The following is a 26,861-nucleotide window of genomic DNA, read 5'->3' on the forward strand; positions in this document are numbered from 1 at the left end:
CACAAAGTCGAAGTCTTGGGAGCAGTAACAGCAGCAACAACGTCGAGCAAACAGAGTATGCCAAGAGTAGTGGTAAATGGGGAGTAATAGCGCTAAAAGAGTAACCAAGCCATGGTGCTGCTGTTGTTGGCGGTGTTGTTGTGCGGGCTGTGGGCGGCTCGTAAAGTTTCGTATAGGCAACAACGAAGTGGATCGCTAAAAGCGAAACTGTGCCATACATTTTATCAAGTACACACACATACACACATGCCGATGTATACCGATGTTTGTGCGAATATATCCTGGTAAACGATGTATGTATGTACATATATACATATATGTGGATTTAGACAACGAAATGTGCTGGCATACAAAGTTTGACAACAGTATGGCTTTGAACACGAAACCGTTAACAACGACAGTGCGCCTAAGGAATTAAAAAAGACAAAAGACCAAAGCCACATCGACACATGACACACATATGAAAACAGGAAACACACACACACATGCAAATATCAAGCAGGCGAATGAACTAACTCGCGTTTAACAATAGTAAACAAAACAAAATCGCAGAGTTCGAGTGAAGGAAATACAACATTTTCGCACATATGCAAAGTGGCAAGCATAACACAAAATAGTAACATTTACCATTGCTGTGTGGGTGGGTGCCTGTATGTGTACATGTGGCTGAAGGCAACGCGTACGACGAGTACATTGTGCTGAACTCAACGCTACTCCAGTTTTGTGCTGTGCAGTTCACGGTAATACGAGATAAACCAGATAAACCAGTTGATTTTGAATTTGAATTGAGCTGCGTGCGTTTTGTGGGTGTTGGATTTAAGCGCTTACATAGCCAATTAAGCTTAGATGCTGTGTGGCTTAAGAAGTAATCAGCAGCGCACAATGTCGCATTCAAAGTTGCTGTGTTACTTAGTTAGCGTAATTTTTGTAATTTTGTCAAAATAGTGGGATCAAAGCTGTAGAGGCAAAAAAAGCAAACTGAAAAGTAATTTTGTAAAGCAAGAAAAAGTGTATTTGAGCCGAAAAGGTCGCTGGGCGAGGGTAATGAATATTTATTTGTGGCGCTATTGTGTTATTTTAGGCGCTCAGGCCTGTGTGTTTGAACTTTAGAATATGCTTTTGGCATATCAATTGGTATTAAGTGATATTTTGTTATTTTTCTTTCTTTCGTGCACTTAATTACGGTATAACCACATTTAGCAGCGCTTTTTAGCACTCGACTGTGACCCATTGCCCGAGAAAAAGTGTTTATTACACATACAAGAGTAACTGTGTGTATATTTTTGTGCATGTGTGTGTGTGAATGTGTGCGTGTATATACGCTAGTGTGTTATTAAATATTTTCAAAGTTATGCGACAATGGTCCCATGACCCTTTTTAGTTTAATGCCTCGTTTTCGTTTTTCTTAAATACCTATTCATATACATATACGTACATAACTGTGTATATGTGCACACATACATATGTTTATTTATAATTCACTAAGGCATCACAATTGTAGTCCTGTAATTCGGAACATTTGTGCCATTACATTTTATTGCTTGTACGCTGAACACATATGTATGTACGTGTGTGTGTGTTTGTTGCTGTTGTCATTCCTTCATTGAGTTTGTCTGGAGACAAAACTTGCGACGCCGTCATCCTTGTCGTTAAGAGAATAGAAAGAAATTAAAGTGTAATGGAAAAAAAGGCTCAACAAAACAAAAAAAAAAAACACACATGTGCACACATACAAACACACTTGCATAGCCAAAGGCATAAATTGAATGTTATAAATTTAGTCAGAAAGTTAGTAGCAGCAGCGACAGTATTTAGTGAGTGCCTACAACGCTTTTACATATCGGTGCGCAGCGGCACGCAGCGCGCATTCAAACGTAACGGTTGTCCGTACGCACTCTTTGTGTCAGATAAATATCCAAGTCATATATTGTCGCCTTGTTGTCTGCTACTGAACTTTTTATCGCTCCATCGGCTATCGTAAACGTTGCTGTTGTTATTGTTGCTGAACTCGGTGTGTCTCTGTGGGTGTGTGTGTGTGTGTGTTTGCGGCTGTTGTTGTATGTTTGTTAGCCTTTTTATAGTGTGGCAAGGTTGAGTTTGTCAAGCTGCTACTTAACGGTAACAATTACAACTGCGCTATTTGGGCATCGTAAATATTTGTTGTAAGTCTTGTGCATACAAAAACACATACAAACACCCACACAAATACGCAATATGTAGCTGTGTATTTGGCAACGTTGATAGCTTTGTGGCAAAGATAGCACTTAAGTAAGCGGATAATTTCGACACTGATTGCGGATTGTGTTTAATTGCAGTAATTGATTCTAATGTCGTGTATATAATAAAATGCATACTCGTACATACATATATACCAGTATGCTTGTATAAAGCGCTGTAGTGAAACTCTCACAAATACATACACAAACACATCACAAACAGCTGCAGCTGCAGTTGCATTAGTGCCTAGAAGTGTTTCATATACATACTTATGTATGTATGGTATAATTTCATAAACACACCTCCACAGACACCTACACGGCCAGCGGCGCCCGCAACCTTGCGAAATGTGAAATTTTCGAGTTGCAACCTTCAAAACAAAACCGAAATTGGTTTTCAAGCCCTTTGCCTCTTACATTTTTTTATGCGCATAGCCGCTTACATACACATACATATAGTATATCTCTATTTATATGGCATTTGTTGGTGGAATTGCAAAATTAGGCGATGCCATTTTACTTGGTTATACCAATACCGTATGTTGCACTACAATAAATACGCTTACATACATACATGTGTACATAGATATGTTATATGACTGTTGTACATATGTACTCATCTCGGCGGTGGCCTTAACGTGAATATCTGCACAAGGTCCTCAGGCAGAAAGTATAGCAGTGGACCTTGAGTTGTTTTACAGGCGCGAAAGGTTGTGCAATCTGCTCCGCTAGGCGGTAAATGCATTTCAATAACAACAATAATAATGAATTTCACAGATATCAAATCTTGGTAGCTCGCGTTATTTTAATAAATAAATAGCAGTTTATAAAATAAGATAAAAATTTGTTATAAAGAAATTTAAAATGTTTTCAAGCAAATCAAAAATAAATATCTATATAAATATTTTTTAAAAATATGTTGAAGTTTTTAAGCTGCAAATATTATCAATTATTCTATATTAAAGAATATATTATGAGTAAATTCATTTAAATTGAATTTATTATAGGAAATCTCATAGCTTCGCTCTAATTTATATTGCTACAAAATTTCGGCTGCGGTTTGAAAAAATATATAAACAACCAAAAACGTGTTCTTCAGTTGCGCCGAAGATATAAAACCCTTCACAAAAAAGAAAAACATGCGAAGCTTAAACGGAATTCAATAAGAAGGAAATAGTAATATGTAGTTCGAGAATTGAAGTGAGATACAGAGGCGTTTGATTAGATAAACAATTAAAAACACAAGTAAGAAAGTGCAAAGTTCGAGTGCAACTGAATATTATATCATAAGTATACCTCAGAGGAATCATGCAAGCATACAGCTGAACTTCCCTAACTCAAAATAACCTTAATTCTTATGGGAGTTGGGGTAGTATCGCCCTATTTTTGCTACTATTGATATACCACATAATAATAAAATGTGCCTGGATATTCATTAAGGTACCTCACATACCATACTCATATGGAGTAAAGGATGTTTTAAGTTTGTTATATGCAGCCTAGGTCAAGTTCTCTCCCAATTTTATTCATCTTAGGCATAACGGCACACTGTATCAGTAAAACACGCTCCCTCATTTTCATTGAGGTAACTCACATGTTGATCGATATATGCGGTATAAAATCACCTGGAAGTTCGAAAATCGTTGTATTAGGTATAGGGAAGCTAAGAAAAGTATTGACCCAATTAAACCAATTTTTGACACAGAGTCATACCATTGTCAGGAAAAGATTTTTTCTGAATTTCAATTACTGACTGACCGATATTTTCGGTTAAAAGTCAACTATACGTAGTGGGGTCCAAATGTTCGATACATAGAAGAGGCTGGCACAGTTTTTGTTGGATTCTGACAATTTTTGATTATAAGGTGGCATACGCTAAAGGCATTATGCGTGCAAAGTTTTTTTGTTATAATAATTGCTTCTTGATTTGTACACTGGAAAGAAAACAGTCTAAAGGAATTTAAAATTGTATTGTATGCGAAGTAGGCGTGGTTGGAGACCAATTTCGCTCATTTTCACACTGTAACATAAAAATGTTAGAAGATGTTATGTACCAAATTTGGTTGAAAGCAGTAAAGCAGGTTTTGAGATATGCGTTTTAACCTAAAATTGCGCTGAGCCAAGCCCATCGTCAAATTTTTACACCGGATGTATCTATCTGGATTAATTTTCATACATATCCAAATAACAAGGCGAAAGATTCAAATCATTTGAGAAAAAAATCAAAAGGGTTTACCGTTAATAGTGGAAAAAAACTCTGTAAGATCCGTTTTTCTGACTGAAATTTATTTCATTTAGATTTTTTAAAAATATATGGTATATATGTATGTGCATCGTAATCAATTATCTCCTTACCAGTTCATTATCTTTCTAATACATAGTTATATTTTTACTTTCCTCTCGCAGATCAGCCCAACTATGGTAGCATCGGCCGATCCACAAAATATTCTGAAGAAACTACAAAAGTACAAACATTTAAATGGTACGAATTTGTTGAAACCTTTCCGCAATAGAACGCCAGTTCCCACATCGAAATATGACAGCAGCAATCAGAAAGCAACAATCGGTGCGAGTCTACAACTCGTACGAGAGAACAATGCTATCGAGCCCACTGCAATACCGAATGCGACCGACTTAGTCGAGCAGCGCGTTAATATCACAAATAATTTTTTAGATTTACTACTAAATCCCGAATATGTTGAGCAATTTACCGAAATGAATAACGATCTATTGCACGCCTCCAATGAGACGGCGACCAATGACGTGAACATGTCGGTATCGCCACTCAATGCAAACATCATCATGTCACCTGCCGCGCTCACAACTCTTTACACAAAAAACGAAACAGTCTTACAACAAAATGCACCGCCCAGCAGTTTGGTGATGGATACATTGTTGGGTTCGGTTATGACGACCGCCACAGCCACGGTGACCGGTTCGCCGAATGCGTTTAGGACTGAAGACCTGCTGCTCGATCGTTTGCCAGCAGATGTGCAGAGTGGTGCAACTTTAACGAGCTTTTATGCCAATTTGTTGGCAGATATATCACCATCCTCCACTTTCACCGCCGCCGTCGAAACAATGTCGACGCCAACAGTATTGCTGCCGACTGCTGATAATGATACGGTCTATTGGGAGCATGGCGCGACCGACTTCGATGTGCTCTACCGACACTCGCTGACAATGACAATTGTCTATTGCTTTGCCTATATTATTGTCTTTCTGGTTGGCTTGGTTGGCAATAGCTTTGTAATTGCCGTTGTATTGCGGGCGCCACGAATGCGTACGGTCACCAATTATTTTATTGTCAACTTGGCGATTGCTGATATATTGGTAATTGTGTTTTGTTTGCCCGCCACGTTGATGAGCAACATTTTTGTGCGTGAGTATATTTCATATTTTTCTCATCTCATTATAAATTCAATTACTTCTTCCTATAATAAAAGCTAGTTTTCTTAAGAAGTTTCAAATAGTCGTAAATCAGAAATTTTGATTATGACTTGGAGCCAGTTATTCAATTGCAATAGTTTTATTACAACCTAGTAATTTTATAACAACCAGAGAAGCAATTAAATTCTTTTCTCACGGAAAACATAACTTTTATTGTATAGTAGCTTTTCCCGGGGCTTCGCTCGCATTAAATCCCTGAAACGAGTATGAAAGATCATTAACCAAAACAAATAATTTAATAAATATTATGTTAATTTTCGTGTTAGTGGTAAACAGGAAAACTCAATATGGTTTGATTTCTGCTCTCGATGCTTTTTAAACATCATATACATATATCACCTGATCAAGTGTGACCCGGACTAGTTTAGTACAGTCTTTTTTTTATGAAGTTTGATCTTCATATGTCAATCAGAATGCATTTGGACAGCTCTTTGTTTACAATGCGAAGAATAAAAAATTAACAATGAGTTTGCTTGATATGTTTCCAATTGAATTACGTTTACGGAAGGCAAATGGAAAGTCTACTTTATCAGAAATAAAATTATTTGAGTCGCACAAAGCGTTCAGTGAAGCTCGCGAAGTTATTGAAAATGTATTTCATGCCTAATGATAATTAGACGTGAATTTTTATATCACGTGGAAACTATCCAACAATATAGCGAATGGCGCTCCAATCGAAAAAACAAAATTCGCAGCGTAGGTTATTATACTCGTATGTATGTATAGAAAATTTAATAACATGTAATCATTGACGTGCTTGTACTAGCTCCAGAGGCTAGTGAAAATGTAGTTTTCTATTATCAGTTCGGCTGAAATATGATCAGATGGTATACACGGTCTATACGTACTCTAACCAAAAGTTACTCATACGCCATGTTGAGCACGAATTAATTATTTGTCAGGAGGGACTAATTTACAAACAATACAAAAGTCCACAAAATGATTTAAAACTGGTCTTCTATATATTAAGTGAGTCAAAATAGAGTTGAGTATGCGTGCGTCTACCTTTTCGTCTACCAAACTCGTCAAATATTTTTCAAACAGACGAGCTAGGCATTGGAGCACCCATAGTACTACACATTAAAATGATAACCAACTATTATCTTATAGAATTCATATACTGATATTCACACTTGTGTCAATGACTTTAAAGCTCTCCTCTACTAGATCAAAGAACTTTTACTTAACAATATTTGCTTACCCTTAAACGGTTTCAAGCAACAAAACTAAATTTTCGCAAGTAATGCTAGAGGTTGTGGCGTCTAAACTTCTTATAGGATGTTAAATATAAATAAAAACATGTTTATTTGTCCCCTCATAAAAAATAACAGAATGAAAGACAATTTGCTGTTTCACAATATAAAAAATGATTGATTCGCTTTATTTCGGTTAATGTATAAAAAGTTAACTACCTAAACATTAATGAGCTATAATGATTTTTGCAGATTATTTTCGACAACGTTATTTAATGGAAAGCTTTTTTTCTGATGTATAAAAATAGACATTAGCCATATATATACATATATGTATTTATAAATATATATAGCAGACATATAAAAAATTTAAGTTTAGATAATCGCCACGTAACACTTAATGCCAGTGATTTGCTTTATAATTGGAATTGCGGCAGGAAAAGTATCGCATTAAAATATACACACATAAATGATAAGTATATATGTACATATGTACGTACTTATGTATATGTATTTATACATATTTTCAGCAGTATTTACAAACACTTGATATCAATCCCATGTCCTTCAACAATAATGACAGGCAAAGTTATAAATAAGACTTACATAGCATTGCTTCTGTTCTAAAAGAAATAAGACAAAGTTGGTTGGCAAATACATACCCACACACATCCACAAACAACCGCTCATATATTCTAAGTATTACGTAGTCTTAATAAGATTATCGTCATGCAAACAGTTGAATTGCACACATCTGTGCTTAGTTAAGCATTAAAATTAAGTACTTATGTCTTTGCATATTTTTCAATTTTACGTTTCATTACACATTTTCGGGGCACTTCAAAGCCGCTTCATTTATATTTTGCTGCTTTCGTGATGCGAATTCCTTTTTTGAAACCAAAAATTTGAGTAATCTTTAACCACACATGCACATGGGCGTATAATCACACAATGCCACAGTTTTTGCTTTTAGATATAAGTTTGGTATATATACTTCGGCATAACCCGTTAGGAGATGCTCTAGCATTGAACTGGTCCATTTACATAGGATTAGGAACCATAATAAGACTATAGAAATTTCTATAAGCTGACATTAAGCTTCGAACATATTATTCAGATTGAAACGCTATGACATATATGTAGGTGTCATTTAAGGTAAAGGTCTTCACAAAATATCTCATTTCCTTATCAAATAAATTTAAGTCGTCTTGAAGGTTGTACACATCAAACCTTTTGGTTAGATGGTTAGAAAGGAGCTACAAAACTTTTCCGTTATACTTGTATGCAAACAGTTGGCCGGCTATAGCTTCGTAATAAAAAAAATAGTAAATTATTATACACTTTTTAATTGCGAGCAGCATTGCGAGTTCTTTGATGAAAAATTTTTGGTTTCAAAAAAAAAAAAATTTTTTTTTTTTAAATTTTGGTGTGAAAAAAAATTTCAATTTTGATCACGGTTTTTCTTATGAAATTCCAATGTTGAAATCAGAAATTGAAATTTTAATTTTTAATCTCAAAATCGAAGTAAAAATTTAAATTTGAATTTTTTATCCAAGATGTTTCGAATTAAAAATTAAGAAAATAATTTAAAAATTGGAGTAATAAATAATAAAAAAAAATTTTCAAGATAATAGTTGGTATGAAAAGGGATAAAAATTAAAGTTTTACATATAGACAAAAGTTCCTTGGTCCTATACAAAACATAACATTCACGTCCATCGAATGACTGAAGTAAAACTTTAATTTAATAAGATTTTTGAAATGATTTTTTTGTCATAACTATTTTCGCCCAAAAACTCTCCTAATTTTTCTGTATGTACTGACGATGTACTTTCTTTAATTGCTGCGATTACTGTATTATTTAATACTTCTACGTATAAAAATTCTTGGAATATAATAGTTTAATAAACCATTGTTTTAAAAACAGATTTGAACTTAAATTGAACCATTTGCCCATTTACTCACATAGTCTTTTCATTTTCGTGCGTTATGATAACTGTTCGGAGATTCTCTGCCGGGTGGGAGTGAGTGTGTGTATATGAGTGTACTTTCATATACATATTTTTATATATAACTATGTACATACATATATGCATGTGTAGGTACGCATAGTGAATAAGCTGTCGCCACAAACGGCGGGTTAATCAATGTTGGTGTGGCATTTGCCTAGACCGACTTTAAAATAAAGACGCTAATACACACTTGCAAATACATTAGTATAAAGAATATTTTGTGTCACTGATTGAGCTGTAATGTGCGTTGAATGGAGTTTTGCATGTACTGATTTCGTAATTTCACCGTTTGCCTACACAATTTGCTTGTTATTGAATTTCAAAGGCTCAGCACTAAAAGTCTTTGTCTTGCAGCATTTCAATAGTGATTGTAATGGCAGTAATATAATAATATACAATGTTTTATGTGTATGTGGCGCCTACATGTTTGTGAATATGTGTGTGTACAGCGCACATAACGCTCAAGTTTATTATTCATATCATAAATGCCAGCGTACCTTGGTTTTGTCTTTTATGCCGCACACACACATACACCTTTGTTTATTGTGGACAGTATTGGTCTACATGTCTGTATATTTTGGTGTTTGTTGTGGTAAGCTAAAGCTGGTAAAAACAAAAACAAAACAGCAAAAGCCGAGCGCCATTCAAAGGATCATCGACACAGTACTGACCTAATTTCACATGTTCCACCATGTACCACACACATACATATGTACATGTGTAAGTATGTATATGAGGCGAAAGTTTATTTGTTCTACACTACGCTTTATTTGCTTGGAAAAAGTTGTCGGGGTCTGTACTCACACAAACATATACACACACGTATCTGCAAAAGTGCCGTGGCACATTGTATACCCACTCATTCATGTACCGTTTCACAGCGCCTAGCAGGGGGCAGAAATTTGTGGCAATCTGTGAGTCTGAGTCTAATTTTTGTGGGTCAATTGGGTGAGCAGAATATATTCAACACTTTACCGAGTTCAAGTGTCGGCGCTATGTACATTCTTGCCACGTACATATGTTTCTTGTATGTATTTGAGGAATGGTGGGTATTTAGACGCCTGCAGCGCAAGAAGGTGTGGTGAGTAGTATAGAGGCAACGCAGAGCCATTGCTGGACAGTGTTGGGTCGATAGTTTTCAGGTGATGAGAAATAAGATTCCACTTATATGTGTATGTGTCTGCTCGTGTGTGTGTGTTGATATGAAAGTGCTCATTCACTAGCATATTGCCCATGATCCGTATACATACATACATATGTACGGAATGTTGACAGGGCAGCAGGCAGTCGAAGGCTAAGTCGCAGACGACGGTTGATTTGCATGAACCATGGGTGGTGGGTTAAATGAGGCAATCAGGCTCGGTCAAGAGTGTATCATATGCAGACTTATTTGTGCGCTTAATAGATTTCAACAACGATTCCAACAAATGTTTATTACCCTCTTTACAATTTTAACTAAATCATTTGCTTTCGAATTGATGTGCAATGTATGTATATATTATCTAATATGCTCGTAAATATGTTTATTCTAATCTAAGTATGTATAAAAGCTTATAAATTTTAAACAAAATTTTAAGCGCGCCAATCAGAGAAAAAAGATTCTTAAATAATTGAATTTCCTTCATACAAATTTGTTTCGTTTTAACTTTACTTTTTGCTAACGCCAATTTCGTTGTTGTTTAGGGAAAATACAGTTATAGTATATTTTTATTTCAAGCGATACAATTTCATTTAGTGCAAATTATTGTTATTTATTTTTTTAATAATTGCAGAATTTTTATATGCTAAAACTGTAATTGTTTTAAAATAAATCAGTTTGTAAAAAAATTGTTTACATCTTAAATGAAACTCAATCACTACAGTTTTCGGAATTTAATTCGAAGTCTGACTATATTTTTCAAATTTAAGAAATTAGATTTGATTATTGGGTCTCCTCGGGCAAAAAACAGCTTTTTTTCAACTTTTTTTTCTTAAAATATAAAAATGAAATATTTTATTAGAATTTTTTATTGTTACGAATATACACTATTAGCAAAGAAATTCTGAATTTTGTAAAAATTATTTTAAATTGGGCCATTGCGACGCCATTTCCAGTGACACCTCGGAAAAAAAGATGCGCTCGCGTTGGCAGAATAACTCCGTACAGGATCATCTAGATTAAAAAATAAAGAAATACGTTTTTTAATTAAAAACTTAGCCTATAACTTGGACGAAGGAAAAACTGAAAATTTGATTTTGTGCAGACATATTTACAAAAAAATTAAATTTTTGCGACATTTTATTTTTCAAATAGTTGCAATCGAAAAAAATCCTGTGTCCAAGTCTTTAAGAATTGTATCTCAAAGACCTGTGCAAAATTTCATGAGGATCGGTTGAGTAGTTCTCGAGAAATCTTGCCAACCGACTTCAAAAAGACATTTTCGAGAAAAACGCGTTTAAAGACGGCGCACTTAGCCTAGCTAGCCTCGAGTGCACAAGTTTCCAAGACTGTATCTCCGAAACTATTACTCGGATCAATTTGAATTCGATTTTTTTAAACCCGTAAACCCATGCAACCCCTTAAGAAATATTAGAACAACAGCAGCCAACTGAATTTCAGATAAAACATTAACTTATTTAAAACTTTATAATTACGTTACAATAATTATTTACTAATTATTGATGTGAACTCTTATTTTGACTGCAAACACCAACACATACATTAATGTAAGCTCTAACTTCGTTATAGAACTTGAAAAAATTATCTAGAAACTGTCTATTATTTTTAAACATTTTTCCAAAATTTCCTAACATACAAAATAAAATTCTCAACAAATAAAAAGTATCCTGGGGATCATAGTAACATCAACGCCTATTTTCTACAGTAAAATATTGGGTTGTTCCACCTTGATTTCCTTAAAAACGAATTTTAGCTTAAAACAAAATATCTTTCATCTTACGTAGCATAATCATATATGTATGTTTGTGCGCACACATATAAAAATATGTACAAATGGGTAATAGGGAGTCCTCAATAAATAAAAACCTAATTTTCTCAGATTGCTTCTACAAGATGTAACACCCGCCCCAATGTTACCAAAGATATACAAATTTTAATCGCAACCTATAAATTAAAATACTATAGTCTAAATCAAAACTGTAAATATTGGCTCGTATAGATTACTCAAACACAACTAAACCATCTCCAATCGAAATAAAATGTGTATGCTAGTACCTTAGGAAAGGCGCTTAAACTTTTTACGATGTTAAAAATGTTTAAAATAAAGTAAAATATTTTTTCTGGTTTGCAGCTTTTGTTTTAAACTCGAAAATAAGAATAAAAATATTAAATAAATTTAATTTACAACTTTCATGATTTCTCTTTTTTTCAAAAATCAATGCTATTTGAAATATTCTTCACATTTCTTCTTGTTCAAGAGTTTATAAAAAAATATTGTAAAAAAGTATATAATTGAAATACAAAATATTTTAGTTAAAAAAAATATTTCATTTTAATAATATATTTAAAAATAACAATATATTTACATTAAAAAAAAAACAAATGTTGTTCATATTTCAAGCACTAAAAACAGTCATGCCCCACATTTGGACTTCTAAAAATATACAAAGAAATTATAAATAAGAAATCAATGCTCTAGTTTTCTTTAGTAATACATTTGCACATACACACATCATTATTTGAATAATTTTACACACAAACAACTGGCGTTATGTGATTGAGGCTCGAAAACGTTTTAAAAATCATATAAGCAAGGGAGTTTGACAACCCATATTACTAGTTAACAACTAAGCGATTATGTTCTCCTCTCTCCGCTCACTTGCTTGTTAATGCACTGAGTTTGACAGCCCGCAAATGTAAAATAACTGTTAAACCGTCACAAACATGCATCCATACATACATACATATGTACATAGGCATTTAGGAATGTACTAGATGGTAAATGTTCGGAGGTCAAATGCACTGCAGGCAGGCAGTTGTTGATAGGAGCCGGTTTGACACCGAAGGTCTTATGGTAACGGCAAAAGTGATACGAACTTACTTTGCTGTTGCGCGGCGGCGTTGGTAAACCTCGTCTACCAGTATATAAGGGGTGTATACATACTTATATGTATATAGATATATCAGAGTATGTATGTACATATGCGTGAAAGTGGGTTGGCATTTACGAGCATTGAAAGCAATGAAAATCTACGCGAATGATAGCGTGCTCAATGAGAAATGAAATTAAGAAAGTGGGGGATCCTCCCTAAAAACACTTACTTCCCTGCAGTTATGCACACACGTTTCAACCGAGGGCGGTGTGAAAACAATGTTGCACCTCCATCAACTACCGCCCACCGAACGGAATCAGGTATATTTTTTTACCCACACTCGGCACATACAAGTGAAGAGCGTCCAACTTGCTGCTTCTGAGCGGCAGCTGTCTGCAAAGAGCCTCTTGGAATGCGCCACTCAAACCACAAAATCACTATCAGCACGTACACTAGTGTACCCAAGTGTGTCTGTGGTAAGCAACAAGAAGGCGTGTGCTGCAGCAATGTAGGTGGTACCGATATTTATGGTAGTTATATGCTACGGCATGACAGACGGTATGGCGGGCAGGTGAAAGGTTATATTGGTGAATCCAAGGCTATTTGCGGCTGGTTAAATTGACCTAAATATTTTGCTCAATGACCTAATCGTCAGGGTTATTCGCGTTGCAACTGCTATTGTCGATGCAACCCGGCAGTGCAATAGCAATCACTTTCATGTTTATGTCAACATTGACAGCAACGTCGGCGATTTTATGGACGCATTGCACACATAGACAGCCGCACAAACATACATATGTGCAAACAGATGTAGTCATATTGAAATGTCTGTTCTTAAGACAGAAGTTTACGTTTAAATCTATGCATAACTGCAGTACATAAAATAAACTTAACGGTATGTGTTTCACTTAAAATAACTCTTTTTGTTATATAGCAAGTAAACAAAAAGTGTATGTCTTTGCTTGTTTATCTGTCAAATTCATCAAACTCACAAACCGGCATTCACAATGGCCGCAGCTCTAATATTTTTTTTGCAAGTCTAAAATCATTCTTTAAGCTTGTTTTGAAATATGGTTTACTAGCGGTATGAGACGATTGTTATTAAAATTGTCTTGCGCCACAGCAATTCAATTTGCTGTGCTGCAGATAAGCTAAGTTCAATGAGGCCTATGACTTAAAAGAATATTAATGAAATACAGTACTGAGCATTATCTTCAAAAAATTCTTAACCTATTCTCTTTGTTTCAATTTGAGAGCGCAAAAAAAATTTAAACTCGCAGAATGTCTCTAAAATGTAATATTCATATATGGAGTGATTGTATCAAAATCTGTGAGGTGGCAATTTTCTACTGGGATTAACTTAAGCTCAAGGGAAAATTAAGGTGCGGAAGGTTTTTAAGGTAAAAAAACGACTTGTTTTTTGCGAATTTATTTCGAAAATACGGATTGATTAATTTTATTCGGACCTTTTGTACATTACTGACCACACCTTTGACAACCTAGAGTAATTTTTTCATGCAGTAATATTGAAGCATAAGCTGGTAACAGAGCTTCTCCCAGAACGTCTTGAGAAAAAAACACTTTGCGGTGTTCACCATAACTCGGCTGGAAATTATCCGAAAATAAAAAACCAAAAAAAAAATAGTTAAATTATAATTTCATCTTCCCCCCATCGTTATCTGGAAGAAGAACAGGAATTAAAGGCGCTTATATAGTAATGACATTCCCAACATATGTTGACTTTATATTCGCCCTAAATTGAGCTCATTTTTTCGCGCGGATATACGGATACTACACGTAATACGTTATCGATAAATTACATAAAAAATTATTGCTAATAAATTTATATTTGTAGTATATTGAAAGCTATGATCAAATTTGCTGTTATAACAATAATTGTAACACCGCTACAGGTATATAGACACAGTTACTTACCTATCCACAGATACAAATGTAGAAATGAAAGCAGATCCGTGTGCGTGGAGCACGTGTGCGAAAATGTTTAGGGGGGCGAATTTTCGGTTTCCGTTATAAAAATGCGAATTCGGAAGCTTTGCTCATGTGGGCAATGAGGAAAGTCAATTAGAGTGTTTACTGTATTGCTCGTAAAAGTAAAAGCAAAAATCTTCCTCATAACAGGGGAAACGGCAAAACGTCGAGTTAAATGTTCGTAAGCATTTTTATGCTTAATAACTTTTGTCAACGGCAATTATCACGTAGTCCCTGGTGCTGAAAGTCAAAGTGGCTTTTATGAATATGACTTTTTGGTTTTACTGTATTTAATAAAAATTAATTGCCAACGGAAATTGTAGTCTTTGGCTGCGGAATGTTTTCAGTTGGTAATCGGTTAATTTACACCGAAATTGCTTATCTCATTTGTGTAATCCACGTGTGAGATAATCAATTGCAGCAGAGCTGTATAATTTTTCTATGGTTTGAATTTTTTAAGCAAATAATTTTATCTCAAATTCTAACTAAAACTCTAACGCGTGAAGGGTAAAAATTATTTTAAATCTTGACATTTGCGAATTTTGCGCTAAAAAGTATATAAGGGTGGAAAATGTTGTCTACACTTCGGTGCTGTTTACTATTTTTATAAGTTGATTTGCTGTAAATAGATTGCTATTAGTTCTCCAGTTAAATATTCACGAAATTGTGATAAAACGCGAAAATGGACAGTAAAATTTTTTTCAAATATCTTATGCCTCACATTCGATACGTTGCTTTTTTTGTTAATTTTTATGTTAGTAATAATCTCTTTAGCACACGTGCCTTTTATTGCCCTTACAAGCATTAATTTAGATGCTGGTCAAATTATATAGCCGCACATATATCACAACGATTTAATAGGTATTACTTTGTTACCGTCCTGCGTCCTTAAGGACACATATTAACCTCAGGTGTAATTAAGTGTTAAGAATGTGATTTCATCTTTTTTTCTTTGCGCTCTTAACTCACTTTGGAGGTAATGACATTTTGTTCACCTGCACATATTTAAAATATATACCCCAACATATTCACACATACATGCGCAAATAATTTTATACTTATATTTATGTATGCATGGCTCATCAATGCCAATGCAATAGCATCTCTCGTCCTTCACGGCGTATACGCAACATTTGTTGAATGACATTTTAAAGCAGGCTTGAGAAAGCACCGTGCTGTACAAGTACATAATAAACATACGCACATACCGATATACAGGCAGATAAATGTACTCGACGCATCTACATAAGTAGGTGCAAAGTCAAGAGCACTTCATCTACTTTTCTGCTGATAAGGCATTTACGTGTACGAGATTCTTGCTTGATTTATATGCATCTGCAATTTATACAGTATGTGTATAATGAGATTGTGTGTGTAGGTATAGTAGACTGCTATGCAAGCAAGACACATGACTTTGAAACTGAGCTTTTCCCTTGGGATTCTCACACGTAGCTAGCGAAAAGTGGAACCAGCAATGATTTTTATAATCTATTCCATAAAATTTTTTTTGGTACTGTTTTCTGCGGCTACAACAACATCAAAAGTCAATAAATATTAGAATGTGGACGCTGTTTGCAAAAATAGAATTCATGAGCTGAAATTTGCATAGATTTGTCTATTAATTATTGGAAAATTTGTAAAAAATTTTCTGGTGGGTGTTACATGGTATAAAAGTTAATCGAAAGGTCTTAAACATGCTAAGAGGGTTAACAATATGCACAAAATTGCTTGAAAAGTTTTTAATGTAATTTTGAAAAACTAAATCCAAAATTTTGAAGAACTAAATCCAAAGATGCATCCAATATTTGTCAGATACAGATTCTATTATGTCACTTCTGGGTATGAAGGGTTTGAGGGAACGAAATATAAGACGGACTCATGGAGAGATTGAAAATTTTACCAAAATCATTGACTTGAAACGGAAAAAGAAAAGGCAGTTGCTTCTTTATATAACCGTTACAAAATTGAATACTTTAATAGTATTTTTTCATTAATTCAAAAAAACAAAACCAGACGAATCTGACATCTTGAGGATAAGTATCAAAATCAAATTCGTAACATTAAAGCCATAAATATGAAACCAAAAAATATATCGCTCTATATATATCGATATACACATAGTCATAGAATATATATACAGTTGTATGTGTTAATGTTCCCATTATGTTAATTGTCTGTCTCATTGCCAGTTACTCTAATTAATTGCCTTTGTTTTAATGCTCTTCTTTTAGCCTGGATGCTGGGCTGGCTGATGTGCAAGACAGTGCCATACATACAGGGCGTATCTGTGGCAGCATCCGTCTACAGTCTAATTGCCGTATCACTGGATAGGTAAGTAAAGCATTTACCCACACTACCCACTTGTCATAATAGTCCTTAATTTAACCGGCTCTTGTAACATGTAAATTAACATTGCCGCCTATCATGTCGACCAAGCGAAATACAAATCAGTTACAAAAACCAGAAAAAGAGATTTTGTATATTTAAACGCACAGAAAATGCTTCTAAACCATGGATAAATAAAATATATATATATTTGCTTAATGTATACTGATTACAAGGGGCGGTACTTAGCATCCCTGTGGGGAGTTTTGCTAATTAATTTCATTTGCATTGCGAAAAACATTAAAAGAAAGCATTATAGTCTTCGTCAAAACAAATTACAAAAATATATATCAAATTACAAAAATATATATGAACACAAAAATATAAATTTTCACTTAAATTTAATACATTTCATTATTTGAACTAATTCACGAATGTTAAAAAAACTCAAACAAAATTGTGGTCAAGTTATCTGCCGGTGCCATGGCACATGATAATATATGGAAGAAGACGAAGTTCCGTCTTTTGGGGCTCCAACATTTCGACCAGCGGGTTACAAAACTTCGTAGCATATTTAGTACTCGTATACCCTGTTTAGCGTGTAAAAATTATAAAGCGTGATCCATTTCGAGGTTCCCTACTTTTTTTAAAGAAAAAACACACTTATTGAGGAATGTTTTTATCATTCGAAAGAGCATTCTTTGGCATTTTTTTTTTTAAATTAACTCTTTCAAATGATGGCCGCTACGTCTCAGATGGTCTATCTGTTGAGTCCAATTTTGAAAGACTCGTTCGAGCATTTCTGCTGGTCACTGGCAAATGAAGCGCAAGATGTTTTGCTCAAAGGCCTGAATCGAAACAGGATTGTCCGCATAAACATTAGACTTTACATATCCCGTAAAAAGCCTAACAGTGTGATATCTCATGATCTTGGTGGCCAATTTACCGACCCTAAATCTTAAATTATCTGCTCACCGAAGTGTTCTCTCAATAAATCCATTGAATGATGCGATGTGTTGGAAGCGGCGCCGCCTTGTTGAAACCAAGTGTCGCCGAGATCACGAGCTTCTATTGCAGTCATCTTATATCGATAATGGTCACCATTGACGTTTACGTTCTCAGCGGCATAATTTTTGAGGAATTATGGACTGATGATTTTTTCTGTATAAAATACGGCAATTTTCTTCTTTACATACCCATTGAGCCAGAAATGGGTCTCACCGTTGAACAAAATTTATCTCGAAAACGTCGGATCTTCTGGGAACTTTTTAAGAGCCCATAGAGCGAAATGATGTCGCTTGGGAAGGTTGAGCGGCTTCAATTCTTGAACGAGCTGTATTTTGTATGCTTTTAATTTAAGATCTCGACGGAAAATGCGCCAAGTTGCTCCACACGTCAGTCCGAGTTGATGAGAACGGCGTCGAATCGACTCTTCACGGTCATCGTGTGCACTCACAGCTACGGCGTCTATATTTTCTCCACTGCGGGCTGGATGTGGTCTATTCGGTCGCATATTATCCAATAATGAATGTTGGGTCTTAAGATGAGTTATGGTGGTGCGAATATTACTCTCAGTAGGTCAATTATATTAACCACGAGCGAAGATCGCGAAACACATTCTTTCGAAAAAAAAATGCTATTGAAAAATGTATCTCTATGGATCACATGTTACAATTTTTTTTGGCTCTCTGTCAACGAAGTTGCGCTAATTGATATTGACGCCGAGTGGATTACTAACAAATTTTACCTACTGAAACACAAACTACTTTCATCTTTAGATAATCAAATTATCCGAAAGCTTTCGAAAGTTTGTTGGTGAATGACCTGGCACAAGCGCTCTGAAATACAAATGTATGTAAAAATATAATTAAATACTATATTTTTTTTCAAAACAAAGTACAAGTCACCGTCAGTAACAACGAAAACCAAATTTTCAAAAGTTAATGGAAAACTAAAGAGGTGAAACGCAACAAAATGTTTCAACCAACTTTTTGCACTTTCATGATTTTTTGCGAATATTTGCGCATATGTAATAATGTTCATAGTGTTCAAGAACTAACAACCTTCCGTTGCGCTGCCACGTTTCCAAAACACACATACAAACATACATACCTACATACAGACATACATCATGCATGCCATGATTGCCTTACACATAGCGTGCTAAGTGATTTTTACAAAATTTTATTGTTGTTTTGCTTGTTGTATTTAACTAATTTCAGGGATTTCATAGTACAGAATTAAAGTAAGAATGAAGGGGAAGTGGGATAGGAGTAGGGAGCTTGTAATCTACATATATTAACGCACTAAGCCATTGTTGCATTCGATTAACTTCGAGTCGTTCTTTCGTTGATCCTCATCAACGTTCCTGGTTGATTGCGGGTGCTGCGGAGAGAGTTGGCGTTGGTGTTGGGGCGCCTGCAGCTGCCATGCTGCCGGCGCTCAGTGATGCACAACAACGGCCGGATGGGCATGATGGACTGGAACTACAGGCACAACTGGCTTTACGACCGGCACAAGTGGCACCACTGGCTTGGCAATGACTGGTGTCACGACAGTCTTCACTGGCACGGGATGATGAATTACGTGACTGCAATAAAAAAGCGAAAATGCTTAATACTCGTAGTAAATGCGCCGAGTGCGTAAAACAAAAAAAAAGCAAATGACAAAAAAAGAGAAAAATCCGAAAAATGCAAAAAATATTCAAGATACAATGAATATTTTAGTATGGCTACAAAGAAGAATCCAATTTTCCAACTCAGTGCAAATGCTGACAGGCAGACTGCACATTGGCAACACTTGGAATGAATACTATTATTTATTTCGAAGACTTTCATCTACTTAAGTACATATAATTCTATATGCATATCAATATTCGATATTTTATCGATAATTCCAAAATTTCGCACTTTTCTTTAAATATGAATTGCGCCACCTTAACGGTAACTACTTACGAGTGCACAGCGTGTGCGCCGTGATGCACGATCGGCGCAACGGGTACGGCAGGAGCAACCACAACACCAGGCTCGGCGCAAGCGAAGGCGATGACGGAGAGTACAAGCACCTGGTTGAAAGAGCACCGGAGTGCAAAAAGAAATTGATAAATAAGCATTTCCCCAGATTTCCAAAAATACTTACGATTTTGAACATTTTTGGTTGTGTGTGGGGTTTTGAAAAGTGGAAACTATTTTAAACTACTGGAAGGTGTGTTGTTATTGCAACGGAGGGATTAATGTGACTGTTGTATTTCAGTGCGTTTCCAAATGCTTTTATACAATTTTGACGATTTTAGATTTTAGCCACTAGACTGAGTTAAATTGAAGTAAAACTGGACGACCGCGGTCAATGTTAACGCTGGAAAGTAAGTTACCGGCATACCAATGCGTATGTTATAGCGGTAGTGGAGGTGACAGCGCCGCGCTAAGCTTTAATCTAGTCTACTGTGGGCTCCAAGGAGATTGGCATTGCGGCTCTATTCAATGTAACTTTTCAAAAGTTGCATTTGACAACTGCGGCAAAATGCTTGTACATATGTACATGTGAAATATATTTGCAAGTATATACAGATGTACACATATAAATACATGTGGCAACAGCTGGCGCCAATTGCATGGGCAACCAGATCGCTCTGTCGCCAGTCGTATATACTTTCATATGTGTCTAACGTACGAATGGCCGCCCTGGCACTCACCCCGCGAATCAGCTGTTCCACTGGACGATGATCGATGCCGTAGCTGCTTTATGCGCTGATTTTTTGTTCAGTCACTGTTATTGATAGCTAATAAGATCAAGTTCAGTATTTTTCATAAATTTTGTTGCTTTCCATGGACAGTGAGTTTATTAGCTGTCAGAGCGCTTAGAATTTTGCCACTAACTTAATTAGTCACATGGTAGGAATTAGGTTATAGAATAAAATAAAATAAAAAAATAATTAATAAAATAAATAATATATGCATTTAGGTCATAAAGTGGAGTTATTGACTTGTGAATTCGTAAATACCTATTTCTAGTTCTAGTTTCCCGGGAACTAAGTTTCAATAAATGTGTTCAGAATATTTCAGATTGTGACCTATTAGATTTCAGACAAGGCTCCCTGTCGTGCAACTTTTTCAATCTGCTGCTAGAGAAAATAATTCGAGTTGCAGAACTTAATCGAGTTGGTAAAAGCTGGCGTTTATCGATGATATTGTAAAGTGCCGTTAGTTCTGCTTTCTGCAGACTAAATAAGAAAGCAAAACAAATTGGTCTGGCAGTCGCCGCACTCGTGACTTGGATCACACGTCACTGTTGACATTCATAACTTTGAAGTGGTAGATAACTTCGTCTATCTTGGAACCAGCATCAACGTCAACAACAATGTCAGCTTCGAAATTCAGCGCAGAATAACTCGAGCCAACAGGTGCTACTTCGGAACGCACTAAAATCAAACTTTATAAGTCACTCATTTTTCCCGTCTTGCTATATGGTGCAGAGACATGGTCGATGACAAAATCGGATGAGTCGACGTTACGAGTTTTCGAGAGAAAGATTCTACGAAAGTTTTGTGGTCCTTTCGCGTTGGCCACGGAGAATCGCAATCGATGGAATGATGAGCTGTATGAGATATAAGATAACATTGACATAGTTCAGCGAATTAAGAGACACCGGCTACGCTTGCTAGGTCATGTCGTGCGTATAAACGAAAACACACCAGCTTTGAAAGTATTCGACGCAGTACTTGCCGGGGAAAGCAGAGGAAGAGGAAGACCTCCACTCCGTTAGTAAGACCAGGTGGAGAAGGACCTGGCTTCGCGTTGCGAAAAGAAGAAATGACTGGAATGGAGTCTTCACTTTTTGTAGGCGTAATATCTTCTCAGTTATCCGCGAAGCTAATGTAAAACTAGCTCGCATTTAAGTAGACGAAGAATAATTATTAAAGGTTCTTCCCTAAAATGAACTAAATTCGTAGTTGCCTTCCTTCATATTTAATCCCCCTGTATATAGCTACATATATAATATTTCAGTGCAAACCAGTAAACCGTTGACATCAATGTGAAATGGAGTCATAAACGACAATAATTTCCCCTCCACTTTAATGATGCCCTCCCAATAGCAATATGCTAACTTTTCAGTGCTTTTTAATTGCATTTTTATGGCTACTAAATTGCATGCATAAATATTTTTGACATTTTCAGATTCATTGCAATCTGGTGGCCACTTAAGCAGATGACAAAGAGTCGCGCACGCTTCATGATACTATGCATCTGGCTGATTGCCTTGAGTTCGACAATACCCTGGCTTTTATATTTTGATCTCGTGCCGGCCGCTGACTCGTTTCCGGCAGCGCCGAACCTCTACCTCTGTCAGGAGGTGTGGCCACCCGGCTCAAATGGCAATCTATATTTCCTCCTAGCCCATTTAGTGGCCTGCTATCTACTGCCAATGTCTTTGATAACACTGTGCTATGTGTTGATTTGGATAAAGGTGTCGACGCGTTCGATTCCCGGTGACTCAAAGGATGCACAAATGGATCGCATGCAACAGAAGTCGAAGGTGAAGGTGATCAAAATGCTTGTAGCAGTTGTTATACTGTTCGTATTGTCTTGGCTGCCACTCTATGTGATCTTCGCACGTATTAAATTTGGTTAGTTCATATGGAAAAACTTTTTCTGGATTATTGAAATCTAATTGTTAATTTTTTCTACTTTTTTTCAGGTGGAGAACTTTCAAACGAAGAAAGCGAGGTGCTCTACAAGGTGACACCCTTCGCGCAGTGGCTGGGTTCTTCCAATTCCTGCATTAACCCCATTTTATATGCGTTTTTCAACAAAAAGTATCGACGTGGCTTTGCAGCTATTATACAATCCCGTTCATGCTGTGCCCGCATAAGGTCCTTTTTTTCTACGATTTATGCTTAAATAGATATGATACTTATAGCCTAACGAATTTTTACAGATATTATGATAACGTCGCCATTGCTTCGTCCACCACGAGCACTCGCAAGTCCTCGCATTATCACCAAAATAGCTCACGGAAGAGTCCCAGCAGCCCTGGCTTGCGTAAGACGAACGCTGTCTCCTATATTTATGAGCATCAATCGTTGCGTCGTCATCATCACAACGCCATGTTGAAGCAGGACAGCAATCTGTCACAGCAAATGTTACTGAAGCAAGACTCACATGGCTCACGACAGTTTTTGATCAAGCAAGAGAGCGCCTCTAGCGATGGATCACGTCGCATGCTCTGCCAGCAGGATAGTAATGGTTCGAAAGTGTCACTAACCAAACAGGATTCGATTGTTTCATATATGGATGCTAGACGCAATGGTTTGGATAAATGCCAGGACTCCTGCTCTACGCAAGACAACATGTCAATTGATTCACGACGTGGAACGAGCTTTAAATTGGATACACCACACAATTATGGTTCGCCCAGCACCAGCGCCGCCATGTTGGAATATAAAAGACAAAAGTTTGTCAAACAAGACTCAGTGATCTCATTTGTGGATCAAAGGCCTGGTGAGTGATCTAACATATTGTTCCACTATGTTTAGTATCTTAAATCTTACCACAGAGAAGTGTGTTTTTTCATGCCACATAAGTAAATCCTTCAATACTTATATGGTATTTATTTTCTTATAACGTAAAGATCTAGAATTACCTTCTCTAAGGCATCGTTCACGTGTTCGAGTGCCCCTTTCACAATTTTTTAGTTGAAAGCTTGAGGAAATAAAAATTTATGTTATTGATAGTGACTCGGAATTTTGATATTTTAGGCTACATGTCTCTTTAAATTTCATTTTTATTAGATTAAGTCATAGGAAGTTTTTTAAAAAAACGAGAACTAATTTTTGTTCCATTATCTCAGTAAGTTTCTGGAATGAATGTTTTAACTATCATGAATATTATGTGCTATAATTCGAGATTTCCCGAATTGTTCCAGTCGAACCATTTTTGTTTCGAAAACTATCAATAAACATTGCACTGGACCTATGTGAGTCTATCTGCTGAGAAGAGAGCACAAAAGACTTTAGATCGCAGTGAAAGCATCAATTTATTTCTATGAATCTATCTAGCCCTCAAACAATGAAACAATTACTACGTGAGAAGGAATCGCTTGTGATCTTATCCAAAGATAAAGATACGCTGAAAGCATTTGTAGTGTTTTTATAAACCTCATCTTTAAAGGTGTCTATAAAACATATAGACACACTTATATATATTTTCTGTTATTTTCCTGCTATTTATAGAGCCCAGACGCCATCAGCTGGTAAAGCAGGATTCTGTTATTTCTTTCGCCGATCAACGCCGCGGTGCTCTCAACAAACAGGACTCCATAATTGCGTGTCACACTCGCACGGGTGACGGCACTGGACATCATGTCTCGATCTTAAAGAAAACCGAGGCATCACTCGGCGGTGCGCTCGCATCGCCTCGACGGAATATAGAAATTTTTGAGTAATTCTTTTAAAGAAATTACAACAAAAATCTAAATAAATAAATACTATAAATTGCATTGCAAAGGAAAATTAGTCAACAACAATAACAACAAATCTAGTATAATAGCAGATAATTGAAAGATTAACAACGTAGCCATTTCATAAATGATTATTCGTATTAACATTGCTATATATTATATTATATGGAAATTAATAATAACAACAACACCAACAAAACACTACGATTTATACTAAAAATTTCATACAGCCACACATACTTACAAACAGAAAAACAAAAAAAAAAAAAAACAAAGCGCGCCACACACACACACACATAAAAGTGTACTATTGAGCGTTGTAACTTACATACATATCCTAAACGTAGTGTGTTAGTGTAACGGGAAGCAAATGCATACAAAGTGAAAAGCAAATTGTAATCAGAACGCACATTTCTTATATGTATGTATATGTATATGTTACGATTGTATGTATGCTAGGTGTTTAAGTCAGTGTTAAGAGCAGGTGCATACAAAAATACACACATACATGTTTACAGGTGTATTGGTGTATTGAATGTTTGTATGTCAGTGCGCAAGTGCTATAGTTAAGTCTAGCTTAGTTAGAGGTGCGTATAATCTTAAGTACAGTTTTTAATTGTGGGCGGGCAACAATGATGTTTATGATAATGATGATGATGATAATGATGATGATGATCATGATGATGATTATAATAATGATGACATTGAAGAAAACGGTGATGATTATGATTAATGTAATGATAATGATGGTAAAGGTTATGAACTTAATGATCATCATAATGATGATGATGATTGTGACAAATAAAATGTTGAAGATCGATGATGATTGTGACGAATATAATGATGAAGATTGATGATGATAATGATGACGAGAATAATGATGATTATGATAATGATGATTTTGGTGATTATAATGACGATTATAATATTGGTGATGCTGATTTTGATGATAATGATTATAAGTAATGTTGGGTGATATGCATTTTGTACGAGTTTCATATGATAGTTTCGGATATACAAACACACACACACAGTTTTAATGATTGTTATACTGTATACATACATAAATACATGCATATTTACGGCAATGAAATGTTTGATATTGAAGTATGCGATTTGAAATTTGTATTTTTATGAGTATTGAACGAATTTCAGAATACAACAACAGAAATAAAAACAAATACATATGTCAGAAAGAAAAAAGAATGCATACATACACACGCAGCCATACATATGTATATGATATATACTTATATATACGTACATACAAACATACTAAGTACTTGCAAAGCAGAGCAGAAGTATCTCAACTGTCCAATATGTGTATGTACTATATATAAAATTTAAATCACACCGAGTTCTAAATGCAATGTACCTACTAACAGCAACATTTATGATTAAGAACAACATTCTTACGATTTATATATTTATATTGAAAATGTTGATTTCGGTAAAGAGCAATAATTTTTGCTAACAATTTCATATACACTTACTTACAAACAAGCATAAAATATTTATATAAATGCAAGCATACATACATACACACATATATATGTGTGTAAGTGTGTAAATAAGTTGTTCTGCTTATTATTTTTTAACATTTTCGCATTTTAGAAAAATTATTGATTGAAAAAATTATTATTGAAAAAAAAATTATTGATCACATAAAATAAAAAAAAATATATATATACAATATTGTTAAATTAACATAAAATATGTATTTATTATTATATGTATATTAACTATCAATATAGTTACATGCGTATAATGTTGAAAATTAGACACACTTGACCGTCTCGCTGGCAGCGTGACTTATATAGACTCCAGCAAACACAAGTAAGGCGCCTAGAATTGTTTTGTTAACAACTTTTAGTACATAAATATTATATAGTTACATATATGTATACACTTATGTGTACATACTTATATATTATATGAGTGGATTAAATTCACAGCATCATGCACAGTTATGGATAAATAATTTTAGGAAATTGTTTGGATTCGCTTTAAGGGGTATATCCACTTGTAAGTTTTTTAATTTTTGTTTTGAAGAGGCATTTTATTTAAAAAATAAATAAAAGTGTACATTTACAGAATTTATAATTTTGGATTACCTTGATCACGTAGCCGGGCCTCCAGTTCATTTAAAAAAATTTCTTACAAATACGCTCATACATCTCCGAAACTAT

The 26,861-nt window shown here is 35.3% G+C and overlaps 2 protein-coding genes across 2 annotated transcripts; one reads left to right on the plus strand and one right to left on the minus strand.

Moving 5' to 3' along the window:
* The first annotated feature begins 486 nt into the window (after positions 1–486).
* On the plus strand, positions 487–24,866 carry LOC120781508 (neuropeptide SIFamide receptor). Its single transcript, XM_040113732.1, has 7 exons — positions 487–740; positions 4,623–5,598; positions 17,124–17,223; positions 22,392–22,840; positions 22,912–23,086; positions 23,152–23,714; positions 24,446–24,866. The coding sequence occupies exons 2-7, from the start codon at positions 4,635–4,637 to the stop codon at positions 24,655–24,657; spliced, it is 2,463 nt and encodes an 820-aa protein (XP_039969666.1). The 5' UTR covers positions 487–740; positions 4,623–4,634; the 3' UTR covers positions 24,658–24,866.
* On the minus strand, positions 19,427–20,503 carry LOC120781514 (A-kinase anchor protein 14). The gene is made up of 3 exons (XM_040113738.1): positions 20,356–20,503; positions 20,172–20,281; positions 19,427–19,807 (listed from the first exon to the last, which is right to left on the minus strand). Exons 1-3 carry the CDS (start codon positions 20,365–20,367, stop codon positions 19,660–19,662), a joined length of 270 nt encoding a protein of 89 aa, XP_039969672.1. The 5' UTR covers positions 20,368–20,503; the 3' UTR covers positions 19,427–19,659.
* Positions 24,867–26,861: the final 1,995 nt, after the last annotated feature.

Source organism: Bactrocera tryoni, chromosome 1 (genome assembly GCF_016617805.1).
Source record: "Bactrocera tryoni isolate S06 chromosome 1, CSIRO_BtryS06_freeze2, whole genome shotgun sequence".
Lineage (NCBI taxonomy): Eukaryota > Metazoa > Arthropoda > Insecta > Diptera > Tephritidae > Bactrocera > Bactrocera tryoni.